Genomic DNA, 15,233 nt, shown 5'->3' with positions numbered 1-15,233 from the left:
CTTCCCCCTAGATCCTCCATCATCTCCCTCCCTCCGGCGAGCACCTCCTCACCGGAGACCAACTCCTCGACCTCCCTCTGGTGATCACCTCCTCTCACTCTAGCAACCACCGCCTCTTCCTCCTTCATATGACAACGACGACCACAACCACAGCGACGAACATGGTCACGACCTAGATCTCTACCTAGATATAGATCTAGATTGAGCTTTTTTTTGAATTTTGAAAAAAATACCGCCGGCACACCTGACTGGTGCGCCGGCAGTAACAAGGCTACCACCGGCACACCTGGCTGGTGCATCGGCGATAAACCGTTACCTCCGGTGTGCTAGCGCTGGCGTGCGTTGGTGCGCTGACAATAGGCAATTAAGGTGTGCCAGCAATAAGGCTTTTCCTAGTAGTGATGTGTTGACTTGTGAACAAGAAAAAACATCCGGGGAATCTAATTACTAATGACAGTGGGAATAACATAGAGATCATCCATAAAGCACATACATTATCCATTAACAGAATCCAACTCGTGAATCTCAATATAGAAAAGAATACGGGTTGTGGTCAAACAAGAATTAGAAACATGGTACAAATAAATGAACGAAATGAATGGGCACACAAGAAAGGATGACTAGAACAGCACACCAAAGAGCACGATACTACGAAATATTGTTGTGACTAGTCCAGGGCGTCAAGATGGCCAGACCGTCAACCGGTGTAGGTAGGGCACTAGGTCTTGTTGATGAACGCGCACGTCTTCCTGATCTCGCCCTCGGCGCTGGTCTTCACCCCGATGTAGCCCATCTTCACCATGGCATCTTCGAAGTCATGGTACCACACGATTGGGCCTAAGAACTTGCCACTCAAAAATTGACGGTTACCGGCATAGAACTCCACCAGGTCCTCGGTCTGCGAGGACGTGGTGAGCGACGCGTCGGAGTTGAAGAGCACATCGCGGCTCATGACGTTCTTGTAGTACTGGTTGTCCAACCTGTCGGGGGTCACAGCATCCTGCGGCACGTTTACGCTGCTGCCGGCGCTGCAGGTCGCGGTCAGCTGCCCGGCGAGCTTGGGTTCCATGGCGGTGCTGGAGTTGGCGGCCGGCGGGAGGCGGTCGGGGAAGGAGGAGCAGGCTGAGCGTCCGATGGAGTGCGCGCCAGAAAGCACGACCATTTCGTTCTGGTTGAGCCCCTTGGCGGCGAACATGGCCGTCGTCAGGGCGAGGTCGCCGAAGGGCGGCGGCAGGTTCTGGAAGGTGTCGTTGGCGCGCGATACTTTCCCGTCGTACCGGCCGGCCGGCACACGGTAGTTGATCCTGCCGTAGCTCAGGCTGTAGCTGGCGTCGCGGCCGGCGAAGGCGACGATGTCGGCGCACGAGACGATGCCTGGGCAGTGCTTCTCGAGTTTAGCCTTTGCCTCCTCAATCAGTTCGAAGCCACGCAGGCTGAGGTTGGGGACAGCCGTCCTCTCCGTGTCCGTGCCGCTGAGCAGGACGGAGCCGTCGCAGCCCTGAAGAGAACCATGACAGCAGGGGCAACATTTGTGAGCTAGCTACTCTAATTACCTTACATTTCATGCACAAACTATATATACGAAGAATACCGCAAGAAATGAATACCTCGACGAAGCAGTCGTGGAAGAAGAGGCGTATAAGCCCGGCCTTCTCGCCGGCGGTGGCTTTCTCCACGACCTCCCTCACGATCTCCTCCGCCCCAGGGCACTTGTCCTTGTCGGCATAGTAGCCGACCTTGAGCCCAGGGGCAGGGCTGAGCGGAGGGCAAGCCGGTGGCAGCGGATAGGGCACGCTAGGATTCGGGGGTGGAAAGCCGTAGCCGGCGTAGATTGAGAATTCGCCGGACACGGCGCCGAGCAAGGAGGCGAGCACGGCGAGAATGGCAAGCTTGGCCATCTTCCTACCTAGCTTCCTGCTCGGGTCTTGTGTTTTGCTCGAGAGAAGATGGGATGGAGTAAACTTGCTGTTTTGCATGTGTATTTATAGCCGTAACCCGTGTGTACTTTTGCAGCGGATTTTTGTTGGCAAGTCAACTGGCCAGCCGTGATATGTTGCGAGCACACACAAACACACAGGTTGATGAGCGTGCATCGCGGCGGCGCCAGCTTTATTGCTCCTCCCTTATGCATACTGCGGCTACGTGGCCATGATGGATTTGCGTACATGCCCTGGTTTGACACTCGACCTCGAATATTACAAAAGGGTGCTGTGCATGGAACCTATACATCTGCAACTAACTAGTTAACCAACGGCTGGTAAATTTACGAGATGAAGTATCGGGAACTAACTACCTGTTGGCTGTTGCCGCCAACAAACGATGCTGTTGCACGCCAATCCGCCGCCGCCTCCACAGGGCGTCCCCGCCGCCGGCACAGTATGTCGCCACACGCCAATCCGCCGTCCGTTCCATCACCATCCAGCGCCCCGATCTACCATGCCTCCATCCAGCGTCGCGACAGTTGACACCATGGCGACCACTCGTAGCTTTCCCAAGCCACCACTACGTCCTCGTCACATTCATTTCTCCCCCAAGTTTGATAGGTCATCGGCGTATGAAGGATCCATCGCTGTTATTCATGCTACTCTTCTATGGGCCCACCGGGCAGTGACTAAGGGTGCTTGGCTCGTGAGCTAGCCCGAGCCACACCGAGTTTCTATGAAGCCCGAGGCAAAGCTCATTTTTCAGACTCGACAGCCCAGCGAGCCAGCCCAAACCGAGCTGACAAACGACGAGCCAAAACATGACTTGGACCAAGTTAGCTCGTGTCCAGCCTTAGCCCTTGGCCCGACTTCTCCTGATGCTGCCGTATGAGGCAGCAGCGGTGTGATGGCCACGACAAGCCCACGAAATTAGCTTTCCCCCCATGGAGCACACATCGACATTTTTCTCCTTGCTGCTCCTTGGCACGTGGACTAAAGTGACAGTGGGGATACCGGACGGCAAGATCGCAGCGTGGAGACCAGCACGACTACACTCCCTCGGCCGCGCTCAACATGGCATGGCATGGAGATCCGGGGGAGGGACTGGAGGAGGAGCAACAACGGTGGTATATGGCAGGGGCGAAGCCAGAATAAATGGTCGCTGGTGTCAAAACAACAAACAACACAAGCTTACAACTATTTTTAATGGTGTCATTTTTTGCTTATGCACTACAACTATAAGAAAATGTGTACTGGGGGCGTCGGTGTCAATTGACACCGGTGCTTACACTGTAGCTCCGCCCTGGTATACGAACGAAAGAGATGCCAATAATATGGAGAAACTACCGTTGAGGATTTTTCGCAGCACGTTTGTTTTCCATGGAGTCGTCCAGGCGTGGTACAATGGACCCTGGCTCCTTCCTGTCTTTTTAGCAGACGCTGAGAGGGTGTCGGGGATCGTGCGTGGGACCGAAACTTGGTTTTCTTTGGGTTTTTCGGCGTGAGCGAATTTCCCCATGCGGGAGGAGAGGGACGACCTATTAACCATTCCACCAACTCTAACCATTTAATTTTTTTTTTATAAAGGATGCTTTATTACTTTGGAAGCAATTACATCCAGCCTGTGCATAACCAGGATGCACACAGCCGTTTTGTTGTCTCAAGTCAAAAAAGATATATAAAAAACTAGGCGAGATACATATCGGAACGATGAATCATATGACGCCTAAGGTGTAGGTGGGGCTTCTATCCGTAGACTATGCTGCCACCCATGTAGGGAAAAAGTATCCCTCGCAGTAGCCTCCAACCGTGTACAGACCTCCGTAAATAGGTCTCAGTTCTCCACTCGCTGAAAATGTAACCACGAACGGAGAATACCTGTACATCTGTAGATGACCTGCAACAAAGAGCAATTTTTGTCATTAAAGATCTTGTCATTTCTACATAGCCAAAGCGCCCAGATAACTGCTAGCACCCCCACCCTAAGAAGCAACTTAAACCTTGAATCGATACCATGAAGCCAATTGCCAAAGACATTGGCGACACTAGTCGGAGGATAAAGGGTAGACGCTACTTGGATGACTGACCATATAGATCTCGCGTAGCCTTTGGAAGAATAAGTGTTTGATGGTTTCATCCTGATGACAAAAAACACACCGTGTACTTCCATGCCAATTCCGCTTAACAAGATTGTCTTTGGTGAGAATAACCCCACGACGAAGATACCATCCAAAAAATTTAATTTTTAATGGTATCTTCATCTTCCAAAACTTCTAATTATTATCAACTGGTAAATCAGAAAGAAGGATCGCATTGTATAAAGATTTTACAGAAAAAGTACCATCTACATGAAGATTTCATCTAAATTCGTCTGGTTCAGGCGATAAATGAATATCTCTGAGCCGGTGAATTAGGGTATTCCATGCCACAAGTATTTGTCCAAGTAAAACCCGTCCGAACGTCACGTTCGGTGGTGAGGTAGCCATTACAGTGGCAATGGTATCACCTTGGCGACGAGCAATCCTATACAAAGCAGGATACTGTTCACTTAAGGGTGCATTGTCTAGCCAAGAATCTTTCCAGAACCGTATCTGTGCTCTATTCTTGATCGAGAAAGTACCATGGCGAAAAAAGATATTTTTTGTCGCCATAAGACCAGCCTAGAAGTGTGAATCCCCAGGTTTCCAAACCACTTGGGATAATGTCTTCGAGCCGACATACTTTCTCCGAAGAATAGTTTGCCAAATCCCATCCTCGGTAAGTAGCTTAAACAGCCATTTATCCAGTAGAGCTGAATTCTTGACCTCCAGGTCATACACTCCAAGCCCTCCTTGATCTTTGGGACTACAAAATATACTCCATTTAACCGGTTGATATTTCTTTTTCTCGTTGTCCCCTTGCTAAAAGAATCTGGATCGATAATAATCGAGTTTATGCAGAATTCCTTTCGGTAGAATGAAGAATGATAACATATACAGTACCATATTTGTTAGTACCGAATTAATGAGTACCAATCTTCCTCCCAGGGACAACAATTTACCTTTCCAACTACTTAGGCGTTTTTGTAATCTTTCTTCCACTAATTTCCATACCGCTATTGTAAGTCTCCGATAATGAATCGGAATACCCAAATAACGAATAGGAAATTGGCCTTGCCCACAACCAAACAACTCTGTATACAGAGCCGTATCATTTTGGGCATCACCGAAACAGAACAATTCGCTTTGATGGAAATTGATTTTCAATCCCGACAACTACTCAAAAGCCGCCAAAATTAATTTCAGATTTTGAGATTTTTCAAGATCATGATCCATAAACAGAATTGTATCGTCGGCATATTGAAGGATAGATAAACCTGTTGGGATTCGTAGCATAGAAAACAAAAAATTTCCTATCGCAAGAACGAAGAAAAAGCCAAGATCCAATCAAGAAGATGGTAGCAACGAGGTGAAGATCAACATACCCTTGAAGATCACAAAGCGTTAACGAGATCAGATCTCGTGGTGGATGTAGACGATCACTTGCCGCTTGCAAAAGCGCGTAGAAGATCTTCGACGGTGCCACGAACGGGCAGCACCTCCGTACTCGGTCACACGTTCGGTGTTGATGACGACGTCCTTCTCCCCGTTCCAACGGGCAGCGGAAGTAGTAGATCCTCCTCGGAATCCCGGCAGCACGACGGCGTGGTGTCGGTGGTGGTGGAGATCTCCGACAGGGCTTCGCTAAGCGTATGCGGGAGAGGTGGAGGAGAAGAGGGGCTAGGGTTTGGGGAGAGGGGGGGCTTGGGCGCCGGCCCTCAAAGGGGTGCGGCCAAGGTGGAGGCTGTAGTGGCCGGCCCCCTCCCCTTGCCCCTCTTTATATAGGTGGAACACATCTAGGGTTTGCCCAGAGAACGAGTAAGACCCCAATTCGAAAACTGCCATATAGACGAATCCTATTTGGGGTGGGACTCCTCTCCTTCCTTGATGTGGTGGCCGGCCCATGATGACCCACAAGTATAGGGGGTGTATCGTAGTATCTTCGATAAGTAAGAATGTCGATCCCAACGAGGAGCAGAAGGTGTTGACAAGCAGTTTCGATGAAGGATTCACTGTAAATGCTCACAGACAAGTAATCAGGGGGGTTTGATGTAACAGTTGAATAATGTACGAGTATGTAAAGTGCGAGAGTAATAATTGCAGCGAGTGCCCAATCCTTTTTAGCACAAAGGACAAGCCGGTTTGTTTACTTATAATGACCAAATGTTCTTGAGGACACACGGGATTTTAGTCTAGTGCTTTCGCTACATACGGCTAAATAATCTTCATTGTTGTGATAAGTGTTGTGTGGGTGAACCTATGCTAATGTACCGCCCTTCCTAGGACTAATACATACTTGTGATTATACCCCTTGCAAGCATCCGCAACTACAAGAAAGTAATTAAGAATTAAATCTAACCACAGCCTTAAACTCTGAGATCCTGCGATCCCTCCTGCATCGATATACCAACGGGGGTTTAGGTTTCTGTCACTCCGGCAACCCCGCAATTGGCAAACGAGTACAAGATGCATTCCCCTAGGCCCATAAATGGTGAAGTGTCATGTAGTCGACGTTCACATGACACCACTAGAAGAATAACACCACAACTTAAATATCACACCATTGAATATTACTCAACCATAGTTCACTACTAACATTTAGACTTCACCCATGTCCTCAAGAACTAAACGAACTACTCACAAGACATCATACGGAACATGATCAGAGGTGATATGATGATGAATAACAATCTGAACATAAACTTGGTTCAATGGTTTCACTCAATAGCATCAACAACAAGTAGAAATCGATACCGGGAGAGTTTCCCCTATCAAACAATCAAGATCAAACCCAAATTGCTATGGCGGTGACGGTGTCCAGCGGTGATGACGGCGGTGATGATGGTGAAGATGATGATGATGGTGATGGCGATGATGTCCAGCTCGATGACGGTGACGATGGCGTCGATTTCCCCCTCCCGGAGAATTTCCCGGCGGATTCCTGCCCGCCGGAGAGCTCTTTTCTCTCGGTGTTCTCCGCCCCGCGAGGCGGCTGTAACTCTTCGCGAGGTACCCTCTGTGGCTTAGGTCTTCGAGACGAAGGGTTTGGCGAAGAAAAGGAGGCGAAAGGGGTCGTGGGCCCTCCACACCACAGGCCGGCGCGGCCAGGGCCTGGGCCGCGCCGCCCTAGGGTGTGGGCCCACCCTGGCTGCTCCTGGCTCCTCCTTCTGGCTTCCTTCGTCATCTTGAAAAATAGGATTTTTGGTATAATTTCCTTCCAGAGTTGATCTTCCGAAATATTACGTTCTGACGGTGCTTTTTCCAGCAGAATCCTGGCTCCGGTGTTCGATCCTCCAATAACGATGAAACATGCAAAATAGATGAAATAACATAAGTAATGTGTCCCAATATGAAATATATCAATGAATAACAACAAATTATGATATAAAATAGTGATGCAAATTGGACGTATCAACTCCCCCCAAGCTTAGACTTCGCTTGTCCCCAAGCGAAACTGAGCTCGATAGACATGACCACATGTTTATGGAGTGAAGAGTCGATAAATAAAATACGGACAAGAAGCATCATATTCATTCACACAGGACATTATAGTAGACAACCTCTTATAACTCATATTGAAACAAGTATAAGGTAATCACAAGTAAAGGTGCATAAGAAATCATAATTGGTGATGGCAAACTTCGTTCTTGGTCAGAGAACAATTAACAGATTATATCTCATTGAGCAGCGCTCCCATGTTAAAGTTTATAAGGCACAACTTGCATACTCAATCATAATGGTTTTCTCATGATCATTGATAACTTGCAAAGCTATATTCATTCAGATAAAACTTGTACTAAACAAAGAAGAATAAAAGACATGATGTAGCAAATCACAATATAATGGTTTGATCACAACTACTCAAATGCTTGCTTGAGATGGAGGGAAATAGGTTTACTGACTCAGCATAAAGTAAAAGACAGGCCCTTCGCAGAGGGAAGCAGGGATTAAATCATGTGCTAGAGCTTTTTCAATTTTTGCAATCATATAAAGAGAATAAAAGTAACATTTTGAGAGGTGTTTGTTGTTGTCAACGACTGGTAGCGGGTACTCTAACCCCCTTGCCAGACAACCTCCTAAGAGCGGCTCCCATATTATTTTCATTTTGTGTGGCACTCCTTCCAACCTTTCTTTCACAAACCATGGCTAACCGAATCCTCGGGTGCCTGCCAACATTCTCATACCATGAAGGAGTGCCTTTTTATTTTAGCTTTATTATGATGATGACACTCCCCCCAACCTTTGCTTACACAAGCCATGGCTAACCGAATCCTTCGGGTGCCGTCCATCAATCACATACCATGGAGGAGTGTCTATTTAGTTTAATCAATTTGGGACTGGGAATCCCATTGCCAGCTCTTTTTGCAAAATTATTGGATAAGCGGGTGAAGCCACTAGTCCATTGGTGGAAGTTGCCCAACAAGATTGAAAGATAAAACACCACATACTTCCTCATGAGCTATGAAACATTGACACAAATAAGAGATACTAAGTTTTGAATTATTTAAAGGTAGCACATGAAGTATTTACTTGGAATGGCAGAAAATACCATTTAGTAGGTAGGTATGGTGGACACAAATGACATAGGTTTGGGCTAAGGTTTGGATGCACGAGAAGTATTCCCTCTCAGTACAGGTCTTTGGCTAGCAAGGTTAATTAGCAAGCATAAGAGTCGAGGGAAACAAACAAACATACATGTGATAGAAACAATCATGCATCTCCCTTGTAAGCACAAACAATTTTAACTTCAGAATAATAAGCTATGAGCTAACAAGAAAGACAATGAAACATCTACATGTATTTCTCTTTTCTATTTAAACCTCAAAGTGTTGTTGCTATTGACCAATGCTAAGTTTGCCAAAACCAAATAGATTTATTCAATGCTCCCAAAGTGATACCAATACTAATAACAAGGTGAATCATATAGTACAGATTGCAAACTAGAATAGGATGTGCAATATGTAAATGATAAGACTTCTCGTTAATATTCCATAACGATAACTCACACCAAGGGATACATAGATAACCAACTAAACGAGAGATACTTCCAAACGCAACCCATCTTATATGATAACTTCCCTACTCATGATATGACACTACTTGACAATAAAAGTAAAAGGTAGTGATAACGTGATACCGCGGCACTCCCCCAAGCTTGGAACAAACCAAGGGGATGCCAATACCGATGATGAATTACTCCTGCGGAGATGGTGGTGATGAATTCCTCCCGAGCTTCTTAATAAGCTCCTTCTTCTTCAGTTTCTCAGCTTGATAATTCTGCACTAAGATTCGAAGAGACTCATTGTTATCCGAAGTTGGCGATGACGACCTTGTAACGCGAATCGAGTGGTATTCAATCAATCTTCGGAGACGGCAGTTCTCCTCCTGGAGTATCTCCACTTCTCTTTTCAGAGCCCGATATTGATCACAAAACTCATCGGTAACCCGTAGAACTTCTTCCATCATGGGGAAAGAGTCGAGGCTGAGAGCAGGTGGTAGAGGTCCCTGCAAGTTATGAGAAAAAGAACGTCGAGTGTCAACAGATCCCACCAAGATTTGCTTGCTCCCTCCGGCTTGCTGATCTTGTCTTAATGGCACCTCCTTCTCTTCCTCCGAAAGCCCCTTGCCCTTGTTGTTGGAGGCCATGGTGCTTCTAAACCGAAAACAGATCCTGGCAGAAACAGCTCGAAACAAAACACGTCGAAAACACGATATACGGACCTCCAGGGGTCCGGGGGATTATTTAGCAAAAATTTTCACGACAAACGGAAAATACCAGATCGAACCAGAGTCGGAAAGGGGCGACGGGGCGGCCAAACCATAGGCCGGCGCGGGCCCAGGTCAGGCCGCGCCGCCCTATGGTGGCACCCCCTCGTGCGTCCTTTCCACTCCGTTTCGAACTCGTAATTTCTCATATTTTCCAAAAACAGTAAAAATATTGTTCGGAAAGTAAATTGCGTACTTTTCATTACCAGTACTGTTACCTATTCAAAGTTGAGTTCTGGCGGACTGTCAATTTGCCCTTTGATGAAATCTTCCGGTGTTTCCACTTGAATAATATCAACATCAACATTATAAGAATCACCCGAGATATAATGCTTGAGTCTTTGTCCATTCACCACTTGCGTAGCATTGCCTTGGAGAGAGCTAATTTTGATTGCTCCTGAACGATACACCTCCTCGACAACATATGGTCCTTCCCATTTCGAGAGTAATTTCCCTGCAAAGAATCTGAGACGAGACCGATACAATAGGACTTTATCCCCAATATTAAATTCTCTTTTGATAATCCTCCTATCATGCCATTTTTTAACTTTCTCTTTAAAGAGTTTAGCATTTTCATATGCTTCACTTCTCCATTCATCTAGAGAACTCAATTGCAACAACCTCTTATCACCGGCAAGTTTAGGATCTTTATTTAATTCTCTAACAGCCCAATAAGCTTTGTGCTCTAGTTCTAGAGGTAAATGACAAGCTTTCCCATAAACCATTTTATAAGGTGACATTCCCATGGGATTTTTATAAGCAGTTCTATAAGCCCAAAGTGCATCCTTCAATTTACTAGCCCAATTCTTTCTAGTTTTATTAACGGTCTTTCCCAAAATAGATTTAATCTCTCTATTTGATAACTCTACTTGACCACTAGTTTGAGGATGATAAGCAGAAGCAATTCTATGATTAATACCATACCTAGCAAGAGTTTTTCTAAAACCTCCATGAATAAAATGAGAACCTCCATCAGTCATAATATATCTAGGTACTCCAAATCTAGGAAAAATAATATCTAAGAGCATTCTTAAAGAGGTCTCACCATCAGCACTTTTTGTAGGTATAGCCTCCACCCATTTAGTAACATAATCAACAACAACAAGTATATGAGTGTTACCTTCTGAAGACGGAAAAGGTCCCATGAAGTCAAATCCCCAACAATCAAACGGTTCAATAACAAGAGTATAATTCATAGGCATTTCATTGCGTCTGGAGATATTACCAACCCTTTGGCATTCATCACAAGATAAAATAAACTTTCTCGCATCTTTGAAGAGAGTTGGCCAATAAAAACCTGATTGTAGAACCTTTTGCGCGGTTCTTTCTCCGGCGTGATGTCCTCCATAAGCACTACCATGACATTTACTCAATATCTCCTGTTGTTCATATTCAGGGACACATCTTCGCATAATACCATCCACTCCTTCTTTATATAAGTGTGGGTCATCCCAGAAATAATGCCTCAAATCATAAAAGAATTTCCTCCTTTCTTGAGCTGAAAAGGTTGGAGGCAAGTACTTGGAAACAATAACGTTAGCATAATCAGCATACCAAGGACTGTCTCGCGAGCTCACCTTTATTACAGCCAATTGTTCATTTGAAAAACTATCATTAACAAGAACAGGATCATAAGCAATATTTTCCAATCTAGACAAATTATCAGCAACAGGATTATCAGCACCTTTCCTATCTACAATATGTAAGTCAAATTCTTGCAACAGAAGTACCCATCTAATAAGCCTCGGCTTAGCATCTTTCTTTGTCATTAGGTATCTAATTGCAGCATGATCAGTATGAATAGTAACTTTTGAATCAACAATATAAGATCTAAATTTATCACAAGCAAAGACTACAGCTAATAATTCCTTTTCAGTTGTAGCATAATTTCTTTGAGCAGCATCAAGAGTTTTACTAGCATAATGAATAACATTCAGTTTTTTATCTACTCGCTGTCCAAGAACAGCGCCTACAGCAAAATCACTAGCATCACACATAATTTCAAATGGTAAGTTCCAATCAGGGGGTTCAACTATAGGAGCAGTTGTTAAGGCTTTCTTAAGAGTTTCAAAAGCTTCCTTACAATCATCATCAAAAACAAATGGTACATCTTTTTGAAGAAGATTAGTAAGAGGCTTTGAAATCTTGGAGAAATCTTTAATAAATCTCCTATAAAACCCAGCATGACCAAGAACACTACGAATACCTTTAACATCCCTCGGATAGGGCATCTTCTCAATTGCTTCAACTTTAGCTCTATCAACTTCAATACCTCTCTCATAAATTTTATGTCCCAATACAATTCCTTCATTAACCATAAAGTGGCATTTCTCCCAATTAAGAACAAGGTTAGTTTCTTCACATCTCTGCAAAACTTTATCAAGGTTTCGCAAGCAACTATCAAAAGAATTCCCATAGACGGAAAAATCATCCATGAATACCTCTACAATACTTTCACAAAAACCATGAAAAATAGCAGACATGCATCTTTGAAAAGTAGCAGGAGCATTACATAAACCAAAAGGCATGCGTCTATAAGCATAAGTTCCATAAGGACAAGTAAAGGTGGTTTTCTCTTGATCTTTAGCTTTAACAACAATTTGTGAAAACCAGAATAACCATCAAGAAAGCAAAAATGAGTATTTTTAGACAATCTTTCTAGCATTTGATCAATAAATGGTAAAGGGTAATGATCTTTCTTAGTAACTTTATTAACTTTTCGAAAATCAATGCACATTCTATACCCTACAACTACTCTTTGAGGAATGAGCTCATCATTATCATTAGGCACAACAGTCATACCTCCTTTCTTGGGAACGCAATGCACAGGAATAACCCATCTACTATCAGCACTAGGATACATACTACCAGCCTCAAGACGTCGTAATACCTCATTCCTTACCACGTCCTTCATCTTCGAATTAGGCAACGCTGAGGTTCAACAACGAGGCTTTGCATCATCTTCCATATTAATAGCATGTTGGCATATAGACGGAGAAATCCCCTTCAAATCATCAAGAGTGTAGCCAATAGCGCCTCGATGCTTCTTCAATATTTCCAATAACCTTTCTTCCTCAATCTCTGAAAGCTTAGAACTAATAATAACAGGATATATTTTCTTATCATCAATATGAGCATATTTAAGATTATCAGGTAAAGGCTTTAAATCAAAAACAGGATCTTCCTTTGGTGGCGGTGTTGTACCCAAATCTTCCACCGGTAAATCATGCTTGAGAATAGGTTGGCGAAGAAAAATTTCCTCAAGCTCATCTCTTTCTTTCCTAAAAATTTCGCTCTCGCTATCCTCCAAATGTTGCTGCAAAGGATTATTAGGAACAAGAACAATAGATGCACATTGCTCCATTTTAATATCATTACTAGGCAAATCAGCTTTATAAGGAGTTTTAGTAAATTTAGAGAAGTTAAACTCATAAGATTCACCAGCGAATTTAGTCAAAATTTTCTCTTTCTTGCAATCTATAATAGCTCCACAAGTATTTAGAAAAGGTCTACCAAAAATAATAGGACAATAATCACTAGCAGCAGAACCAAGTACCAAAAAGTCAGCAGGATATTTAATCTTACCGCATAAAACTTCCACATCTCGAACAATACCAATTGGAGAAATAGTTTCTCTATTAGCCAGCTGAATAACCACATCAATATCTTCAAGTTCACAAGAATCAATTTCGTGCATAATCTCCGTGTAAAGTTCATACGGAATAGCACTAACACTTGCACCAATATCACATAATCCATAATAACAATGATCACCAATTTTAACAGATAGCATAGGAACACTAGCTTGTTTGGGTTTATTAGGATGTGAGACAATATTAGAAGCATCTTCACAGAAAATAATATGACCATCCTCCACATTTTCAGTCACAAGATCTTTAACTATTGCAACAGCAGGTTCAACTTTTATTTGTTCTTCAGGTTCTACAGGTTTCTTTTCACTTTTATGAACCGCACTATTTATAACAGAGTACTCTTTCATTTTAGCAGGGAAAGGAGTTTTTTCAATATAAGCTTCAGGAATAACACGATCAGCAGTTTCAACTACAACGCATTTATTAATAGATGAATCAATTTTATCTTTATACGGTTCATGATACTTATCAAAATTCTTCTTTGGCAATTCATAATGAGAGGCAAAAGCTTTAAAAAGATTTACAGCAACTTGAGAATCAAGACCATATGTAGCACTCATATTACGAAATTTATCAGTATCCATAAAAACTTCAATGCATTTGTAATCATAATTTATACCTGATTCTCTATCTTTGTCGATCTCCCATCCTTCAGTATTTTCCTGGATCCGATTAAGAAGGTCCCTTTTAAACTCTTCCTTATTACGCGTGAATGATCCAGAACAAGAAGTATCCAGCAAGGTCTTGTCTTCAAAAGAAAGTCTTGCATAGAAATTATCAATAATAACATTACCAGGAAGCTCATGAATGGGGCATTTGAGCATTAAAGACTTCAATCTCCCCCAAGCTTGGGCAATACTCTCTCCATCATGAGGCCAAAAATTATATATGCGATTCCGATCCTTATGAATTTCACTTGGAGGATAGAACTTAGAATAAAACCGGGGCACAATATCATTCCATTCAAGAGAATCCCCATTATCCAGTAATTTATACCAATGCGCCGCTTTACCAGACAGCGATAAAGAGAATAGTTTCTTCCTCACTTCATCCATAGCAATACCTGCACATTTGAATAACCCGCATAATTCATGCAAAAACAGTAAATGATCACCGGGATGGACAGTTCCATCCCCTTCATAGCGGTTATCCATAACACGTTCAATAATTTTCATAGGTATTTTATATGGTATTACTTCCTCACCTGGCGCTTCATCCACTACCGTTGCAGTAGTAGTAGATTTCCCAAATAAAAATTGAAGAGAAGATCTCTCCATAATGACTTATAGCAGCAGGCAGAAATAAAATCAGCACAACAGTAAAGGTTTTCCTTACCAATTCCACTTACCAATAGCGCTTCACTCCCCGGCAACGGCGCCAGAAAATAGTCTTGATGACCCACAAGTATAGGGGGTGTATCGTAGTATCTTCGATAAGTAAGAATGTCGATCCCAACGAGGAGCAGAAGGTGTTGACAAGCAGTTTCGATGAAGGATTCACTGTAAATGCTCACAGACAAGTAATCAGGGGGGTTTGATGTAACAGTTGAATAATGTACGAGTATGTAAAGTGCGAGAGTAATAATTGCAGCGAGTGGCCCAATCCTTTTTAGCACAAAGGACAAGCCGGTTTGTTTACTTATAATGACCAAACGTTCTTGAGGACACACGGGATTTTAGTCTAGTGCTTTCGCTACATACGGCTAAATAATCTTCATTGTTGTGATAAGTGTTGTGTGGGTGAACCTATGCTAATGTACCGCCCTTCCTAGGACTAATACATACTTGTGATTATACCCCTTGCAAGCATCCGCA

At 43.6% G+C, this 15,233-nt stretch overlaps 1 protein-coding gene across 1 annotated transcript; it reads right to left on the bottom strand.

Annotated features, from left to right (window-relative positions):
• Positions 1-444: 444 nt before the first annotated feature.
• On the bottom strand, positions 445-1,898 carry LOC139831293 (peroxidase 2-like). The gene is made up of 2 exons (XM_071820599.1): positions 1,608-1,898; positions 445-1,498 (listed from the first exon to the last, which is right to left on the bottom strand). Exons 1-2 carry the CDS (start codon positions 1,896-1,898, stop codon positions 719-721), a joined length of 1,071 nt encoding a protein of 356 aa, XP_071676700.1. The 3' UTR covers positions 445-718.
• Between the last annotated feature and the right edge of the window lie 13,335 nt (positions 1,899-15,233).

This window comes from Lolium perenne, chromosome 1, assembly GCF_019359855.2.
Source record: "Lolium perenne isolate Kyuss_39 chromosome 1, Kyuss_2.0, whole genome shotgun sequence".
NCBI lineage: Eukaryota > Viridiplantae > Streptophyta > Magnoliopsida > Poales > Poaceae > Lolium > Lolium perenne.
This window is presented reverse-complemented; position numbering and strand designations above follow the sequence as displayed.